This window comes from Pseudorasbora parva, chromosome 22, assembly GCF_024679245.1.
Source record: "Pseudorasbora parva isolate DD20220531a chromosome 22, ASM2467924v1, whole genome shotgun sequence".
NCBI lineage: Eukaryota > Metazoa > Chordata > Actinopteri > Cypriniformes > Gobionidae > Pseudorasbora > Pseudorasbora parva.
Genome location: NC_090193.1, coordinates 809,180 through 817,864, shown reverse-complemented (window position 1 = coordinate 817,864; position 8,685 = coordinate 809,180). Strand labels below are relative to the sequence as shown.

The 8,685-nt window shown below is 41.5% G+C and overlaps 1 protein-coding gene across 1 annotated transcript; it reads right to left on the bottom strand.

Moving 5' to 3' along the window:
* Positions 1-2,212: 2,212 nt before the first annotated feature.
* Positions 2,213-6,569, bottom strand: rab43 (RAB43, member RAS oncogene family). The gene is made up of 3 exons (XM_067432395.1): positions 6,339-6,569; positions 3,716-3,899; positions 2,213-3,553 (listed from the first exon to the last, which is right to left on the bottom strand). The coding sequence occupies exons 1-3, from the start codon at positions 6,525-6,527 to the stop codon at positions 3,300-3,302; spliced, it is 627 nt and encodes a 208-aa protein (XP_067288496.1). The 5' UTR covers positions 6,528-6,569; the 3' UTR covers positions 2,213-3,299.
* Positions 6,570-8,685: the final 2,116 nt, after the last annotated feature.

Sequence of the window (8,685 nt, the reverse complement as noted above, 5' to 3'; positions counted from 1 at the left end):
ATGCTCTGACAGCTTTACTGATAAAATAATATTACCATTTATCACCAAATACAAATCGATCATATCTCTCATAACATTAGAGTGATTGACAAAAACTGCATAGAAATATAACATTAAACTACAGCAATGATGGTTTAAAAGGCACTGATTATGATTCTCTTCATCCATTAACACACTAATGTGTGTATCAGGAGAGTTTACATCCGGAACACAGATCTGGATTCACAGACGTGTGTGTGTGTGTGTGTATGTGTGTCGGTCCATTACAGACGTGTGTGTGTGTCAGTCCATTACAGACGTGTGTGTGTGTCAGTCCATTACAGATGTGTGTGTGTGTGTGTGGGCCCATTACAGACGTGTGTGTGTGTGTGTCAGTCCATTATAGACGTGTGTGTGTGTGTGTCAGTCCATTACAGACGTGTGTGTGTGTGTGTCAGTCCATTACAGACGTGTGTGTGTCAGTCCATTACAGACGTGTGTGTGTATGTGTGTCGGTCCATTACAGACGTGTGTGTGTGTCAGTCCATTACAGACGTGTGTGTGTGTGTGTCAGTCCATTACAGACGTGTGTGTGTGTGTGTCAGTCCATTGCAGACGTGTGTGTGTGTGTGTCAGTCCATTGCAGACGTGTGTGTGTGTGTCAGTCCATTGCAGACGTGTGTGTGTGTGTGTGTCAGTCCATTGCAGACGTGTTTGTGTCAGTCCATTGCAGACGTGTGTGTGTCAGTCCATTGCAGACGTGTGTGTCAGTCCATTGCAGACGTGTGTGTGTCAGTCCATTGCAGACGTGTGTGTGTGTGTGTGTCAGTCCATTGCAGACGTGTTTGTGTCAGTCCATTGCAGACGTGTGTGTGTCAGTCCATTGCAGACGTGTGTGTGTGTCAGTCCACTGCAGACGTGTGTGTGTCAGTCCATTACAGACGTGTGTGTGTGTCAGTCCATTGCAGACGTGTGTGTGTCAGTCTATTGCAGACGTGTGTGTGTGTGTCAGTCCATTGCAGACGTGTGTGTGTGTCAGTCCACTGCAGACGTGTGTGTGTCAGTCCATTACAGACGTGTGTGTGTGTCAGTCCATTGCAGACGTGTGTGTGTCAGTCTATTGCAGACGTGTGTGTGTGTGTGTCAGTCCATTGCAGACGTGTGTGTGTCAGTCCATTGCAGACGTGTGTGTGTGTCAGTCCATTACAGACGTGTGTGTGTCAGTCCATTGCAGACGTGTGTGTGTCAGTCCATTGCAGACGTGTGTGTGTCAGTCCATTGCAGACGTGTGTGTGTGTCAGTCCATTGCAGACGTGTGTGTGTCAGTCCATTGCAGACGTGTGTGTGTGTGTGTCAGTCCATTACAGACGTGTGTGTGTGTCAGTCCATTACAGACGTGTGTGTGTCAGTCCATTGCAGACGTGTGTGTGTGTCAGTCCATTACAGACGTGTGTGTGTGTCAGTCCATTGCAGACGTGTGTGTGTGTCAGTCCATTACAGACGTGTGTGTGTCAGTCCATTACAGACGTGTGTGTGTCAGTCCATTGCAGACGTGTGTGTGTCAGTCCATTGCAGACGTGTGTGTGTCAGTCCATTGCAGACGTGTGTGTGTGTGTGTCAGTCCATTACAGACGTGTGTGTGTGTCAGTCCATTACAGACGTGTGTGTGTCAGTCCATTACAGACGTGTGTGTGTGTCGTACAGAAGTACTGAAGCTTGAGAACATCACAGATATAACAACAGAAGCGGCTGAAACTGCAGCTGATGTTATTCTAGTCACACACTTAGCAATATTATCAACTCATGTGTGTTTATCATACGTCACTATAATTTACCACGGCTGTGGCGTGTATTAATGAATGCACATGTTTAAAACAGCATCGCCCGTGACATCCGTTCAAAAGGGGCTAACTGGTCAGTCTATAAAAAAACTCCACACACACACACACACACACACACACAGATGGAAGAGAGGCTGACAGAAAGAGATCATTACGGTTGCAAAGGGAGATTTCCGGAAACTTCCCAGGGAACTTAATCTGAGGAATTTTGGAAATATTCCAATTTGGAAACTTAACAGGAATTATGGGAATCCACTGGAAATGTCTATAAACTGTATCATATAGAAAACATTTTATTTGGTCATAAACAGATATAAACAAACATATCGGTATATTTTCTAATGAATTACTTAATATCTACTGAAATAAATATATTTGTTCTGCATGTGTTTCGAAACCGTTGTGCTGATTAATGTTTTTAAATAAACACTCATTTTAAATTGCATTATTATTCCTCAGTATTACAGTTTTACTGTATTTTGGATCAAATGTGCTTGAGGAATGTGGTGTGTAGGGCAGAAACTCATCTGAGAGAGCATTAAATCATCGATTATAGGGATCATTCCTCCCGCGATCTCTCCTGAAGCCGACACTGAAGTGTCTTAAACTGCAGTTCCTCGTCTGGCCACTAGAGCGGCTCCAGAAGCAGCAGAATCTCGTTGAGCTCATGTTAAAATGGCCAACTTTACAGCAGAATAAAACACGTTTACAGTCTGAGACTAACGGTGGTTTTGGTCTCTACGGCTAATGTTGCCCTTCATGACGACTGTGAGGGGGGAATGTGTTTATAACTCATTCGTTTACATTATATAAAGCCTTAAAGTTCTGCATAATTAAGGGCGTGGCCACTTTGAGTGACAGGTGGATTAGCCATTTATCCACCGTCTATAGTCATCGCATCACCTAAGCTCCGCCCACACCCCGCCGCTTTGGCCATTTTCTGTTATCTGGGAGTGACGCGCGATGACTCGCTGCTAAGATGGCGACGGCTCGTCTCTACGCTTCAGAACGGCTCTTCAGAACCCCACGGGTGACGTCACGGACACTACGGCCATATTTGTTTACAGTCTACGGTTCATGGTTACCATGGAAAGTTTCCGGCCTAGAAAATTCCCGGAATTTTGCAACTAGCATAAATAACCAACATCTGCGATTTAAACGTGTCACATGATCATCTGCAGCTCAGTTCCGCCCATCCTGAAATGTCATTGGTCCAAATTCTTGCCACACACGCACACACACACACACACACACGCACGCCTCAGACACGCATCACAGTATTCATGCCTTTATCTATTGACTAGAACACATTTTGGGGTGAAATGTGCGAATTTTGGCACTCAAAAGCGTCTTCACAGTTCTGGGTTTGGAAAGATCCAATGGTCAGATCCTGAATCCCGAGGTCAGAGGTCAGATCCTGAGGTCAGATCCTGAATCCTGAGGTCAGATCCTGAATCCCGAGGTCAGATCCAGATCCCATCAGCAGCCACACCCCCAGCCCGCTCCGCTCACGTCCTTGCTGCTGAGTTTAAAGCTGTCCGTCACGTTCTCCGAGATCATGGGTCCGCCGTGTCTGAGGATCAGCTCGGCGGCCATCTTGTGGAACGCCTCCTCCACATTCTGAGCGTCCTTGGCGGAGGTCTCGATGGCGCTGATGAAGTCCAGCTGATGAGCCATGGTCTGGGCATCTGCCAGCGGGACCTCACGCTGCTCACTCAGGTCAGATTTATTACCTGAGGAAGAATTCAACAGAAGGGTCATCATCATGTGCAGGCGTTAACCCTTTAACGCATACCTCAGGTCGTCATTCGCTATCCACACACTCGTGTTCTCACACACTCTCTCACACACACTCGTGTTCTCACACACTCTCTCACACACACTCGTGTTCTCACCAATGAGCAGAGGAACGATGTTGGATCCGCCGTACTTCTTGACGTCCTCCACCCAGCGCGGCACAGACAGGAAGCTGGCCCTCCGGCTGATGTCGTAGGTGATGATGGCTCCGTTAGCGCTGCGATAGTAGCTCTGTGTGATCGTGCGGAAGCGCTCCTGCCCCGCCGTGTCCCAGATCTGCAACTACACCAACATTACACACAGTGTGTTATTTCAGTGCTGATTATTATACACTCCCCTAAAGGATTATTAGGAACACCTGTTCAGTTTCTCATTAATGCAATTATCTAATCAGCCAATCCCATGGCAGTTCTTCAGTGCATTTAGGGGTGTGGTCCTGGTCAAGACAATCTCCTGAACTCCAAACTGAATGTCAGAATGGGAAAGAAAGGTGATTTAAGCCGTTTTGAGCGTGGCATGGTTGTTGGTGCCAGACGGGCCGGTCTGAGTATTTCACAATCTGCTCAGTTACTGAGTTTTACACACACAACCATTTCTAGGGTTTACAAAGAATGGTGTGAAAAGGGAAGAGCATCCAGTCTGCAGCAGTCCTGTGGGAGAAAATGCCTTGTTGATGCTCGAGGTCAGAGGAGAATGGGCCGACTGATTCAAGCTGATAGAAGAGCAACTTTGACTGAAATAACCACTCGTTACAACCGAGGTATGCAGCAAAGCATTTGTGAAGCCACAACACACACAACCTTGAGGCGGATGGGCTACAGCAGCAGAAGACCCCACCGGGTACCACTCATCTCCACTACAAATAGGAAAAAGAGGCGACAATCTGCACAAGCTCACCAAAATTGGACAGTTGAAGACTGGAGAAATGTTGCCTGGTCTGATGAGTCTCGATTTCTGTGTGTGTGTGTGTGTGTGAGAGAGACTGCGTGTGTGTGAGTGTGAGAGTGTGTGTGAGAGTGAGTGTTTGTGAGAGTGTGTGTGTGTGCGAGTGAGTGTTTGTGAGAGTGAGTGTGTGTGTGTGTGTGAGAGTGAGTGAGTATGTGTGTGTGTGAGTGTGTGTGAGAGTGACTGTGTGTGTGTGAGTGAGAGTGAGTGAGTGAGTGTTCATGAGAGTGTGTGTGAGATTGAGTGTGTGACAACCGAGAGAGAGAAGAGAGAACGCACCGCTGGCAACAGCTCCGAATCAGGAAGACGTGAGACCGAGCCGTGCACCTCTAATAATAAAGACGTCACTCGTTTATATTAATCATCAGAAACATTAATAGCGCTGTTGAATAAAGCCAGATGAAGTGAGAGATGTCGTGGTGTTTCTGTCATTCTCCATACGGGGTTATTTCCTCCTTTAGTTCGTTTTGAGGAACAGTGAATCCTGTTTGCTCCAAATGTTATTTCTAGGTGAACACTGGATTTGATTAGTGGTGTGAGATCTTGATTACAGTCAGCCTCAGCCACTCGTGTAAGCCATTCCAGAACCGTGTCTTAATAATGTCCAACTAGGGCTGCACAATAATCAATAAAATGTAATCGCAATTATACAAAAATATATCTATCCATCTATACACGATGTGATTGGCCCAACCAGAGTTTGGCGTTTACAGCTCAGAAGGGTATTGAGAGTTGCTAGACGACACTCGCGGGAGATTAGATTTGCTTCCGCTAGGGCGCGTCTAGATTTCTAGGCTACATAACGCTGCCTGACATTATCAATGCCATGTTTTGGGTTGTTGTTCCGGCCGCAGAAATAGAAACCGTTTCTAATATTGATTCATCACATCGTCGTTGCGGCAGGTTAGGACAAAAACTCTCATTAACATGGAAAAAACGCCTTTTATTGCGTGTAGGACACAACCTTTGAGACATCTGTGTGTGTGTGTGTGTGTGTGTGTGTGTGTGTGTGTGTGTGTTAAAGTCTGGAGCTCTTCCTGAGTCTCTCATCTGTGTCTGCTCTAATGTGCGGCTGATCCACAACGGCTTATTCTGACATTTCGTCTGAGTGAGATCGGCCTGTTTTGTTGTTGACGGAGTATCTGAAGCTCCTGTGAAGGCTCCGCCCTCTTCTGGAAAGGGGCGGGGAGCAGCGGCTCATTTGCATTTAAAGGGACACACACAAACATGTGTTGTTGCTCTCACACAAACAGAGGCAAATTTGAAGCTATAATAAATTATCTGGGGGTGTTTTGAGCTGAAACTTCACACACACATTCTGGAGACACCAGAGATTTCTATCACATCTTGTGAGAAGAGGTAGTGTAGTTTTAAAAGCTCCAATGGACTACAGATAGCGTCGTTATTCGCCATTGTTTACAGCTTAAGTGTTGCATAACTGTGAGACTCTGAGCCCTTAACACACACACACACACACACACACACACACACACACACACACACACACACACACACACACACACACACACACACACACACTTACAATTGTTTCACTTTTATTTGCGCCACGTCATGAGTGTCAATCATAAGTTCAGACAGCAGTTGTTATTACAAACACGGTGTGTCAGATCAAACCAACATTATCTGAGGTTTTCAGTAATATCAATAACCCTCGTGACGCGATCTCGGCGGGGGAGTTTGTGAGGCGGTCTCGACTCTAAGGATAAGACTTTATGAATGCTAATAAGCATCATCCGGACTGACTAGCGTGCTAACCTTCACCCGTTTGCCGTGTATGTCCAGGGTCTTCATAGTGAAATCCACGCCGATAGTGTTGCCTTGTTTCTCCATGAACACGCCGCTCTTGAAGCGTTGGACCACGCAGGTTTTCCCGACACCGACATCTCCGACCAGAACTATTTTGAAGACTAGATCGTAGCTGTCATCCGAGTCCTGCGATGACATCTCTGTGCTCGGGCTCGCGCTGACTGACTGATGACGCGACGCGACGCGGGTTTAGGTGTCTGAGCGCGGCGCCTGACTAGAGTTTAGTGACGCGCTGCTCGCTGCACTGCTCATCTCTCTCATGTTTTGATTTTCACCAGAACACGCACAATATAACAAACGAGCAGGCGGACAGTATTGGAGTATTTATGGAGTGATAACAGTATCAAAACCTTCCACAAATGCACGCGAGAGATCCACACACACACACACACACACACACACACACACACACACACACACACACACACACACACACACACACACACACACACACACACAAACACAAAGCAATCCACAAATTTACTTTCTAAGTCATTTTATTTTTCAAGTATATGTACTTTATCGGTGTTTAAAGTACATATACTTGAATGTACTTAAAGTTTGGAAAACTTTTACTTCACAACATTCCAAAACATAATGTAATTTTTACTGCACGGAGTTTCATATTAAAAGAAAAACTGTATACTTTTACTCAAGTAAAATTAATTAAATTTGTACTTGAGTACAAGTAAGAAAGTACTATGTTTAGCCTAATTAAGAGGTAAAGGAGGAATTTTTTTTTTAATGAAATGCAGTAAAAAGTATGACATTATATTTTATGCTTTGGGTAGCAGTGAAGTAAAAGTGTTCTAAAGAAAGACACTGGTAATGTATATACTTGAAAATGTACTTGAGTAGAAAGTAAAAATCCTCCGCTGTCCGCCTCTGCAGACCGCACTGTAGTGCTGTGGAAGGGCATCCAGCCAACCAATCATCGGTCTGCATTTCAAAACCAGTGTAGTCAGCATAGTTTATTTGATTATTATTATTATTTTATTATTATATCAATTTTTCCCTGCTCTAATAAGGTTGTTATTGATATGAAGCGCTCTTTAAAATTGACGTGTAATGTAAAAGGCACTACTTAAATGTATATATATAAATTAAATTAATAAAAGTAAGTAAATACACTTTTAATTACATAATAAATTATTCTTAATAAAACAATATAAATTACCAAAAATGAAAGGAAAATATAAGTAAAAATAAATAATAATATTGATAATGATAATACATTTTTATTTATAATGCACTTTAATATTTAAATACATAGGCCTAAGTGAAATTTGTTTAAAAAATAAATGAATAGGCCTACATTTTATTGGATAGTTTAAAAAATATTAAATAAATTAAAAAGCATCTACAGTGAGTAGAAAAAAACAATGATATAATATAACTGAAACTAAATATTTCACACATTTTTACGACTTTTTTTTTAGATTATTATTTTGTTTTTTATACATGAAACTACATTTTAGGATGTTGGTCCCTCACATGATGAGGATTTGACACAAAAAAACATTACTAGTGTACAAATACAATTTTAATTAGGCCTAGGCTACATAATAAATAATTACACAAATAAATATTTTATTCTGAATAAAACATGATTAAAATAAATTAAAATAAAAATGCAGTGTATATATTTAAAAGTAAATAAGTATAAAAACATTAAAATAAATTATTTAATTAAAATAAATAACTGAAATTTTGAGTACAAATACTTTTTATTAAATAATTTGATTAAAAATCAATTTAAAAAAAAACCAAGGATGCAATATAACTGAAACAAAATATATTACACATTTATAATATAAATTTGTAACAGTATTAATTTGGTCTTTATATATATATATATATATATATATATATATATATATATATATATATATATATATATATATATATATATATATATATATATATATATATATATATATATATATATATATATATATATATATATATATATATATATATTAGGATGTTGATCCCTGAGGATGATTTGGAAAAACCCAATATGGAGATTTCATGTAAATTCCTATTACATTTTCTATTCCCCCCAATATTTGTTTTATTTATTTAATTATGTATCTCCACGCACATTTAATTATTTATATATTTATTTATGTTGGAATAAGAATATGAGGATTTATCTGCACACTTTTTTATATATGTACAATTTCGTGGGAATATTTATTTGCATATTTATTTACTGTTTTAGCAGGTTTCGTCCTCCATAGCCTTTGTTTTGTATTGTGTTAGTTTTGCAAAATCATCTGCTTAGCTAAAGTCT

Coding starts and splice junctions, on each gene's coding strand:
- rab43 (XM_067432395.1), bottom strand. CDS start 6,527: ATGTCATCGCAGGACTCGGATGACAGCTACGATCTAGTCTTCAAAATA. Junction 3,900..6,338: donor TACACGGCAAACGGGTGAAG/GTTAGCACGCTA, acceptor ATGTTGGTGTAG/TTGCAGATCTGGGACACGGC. Junction 3,554..3,715: donor CATCGTTCCTCTGCTCATTG/GTGAGAACACGA, acceptor ATTCTTCCTCAG/GTAATAAATCTGACCTGAGT.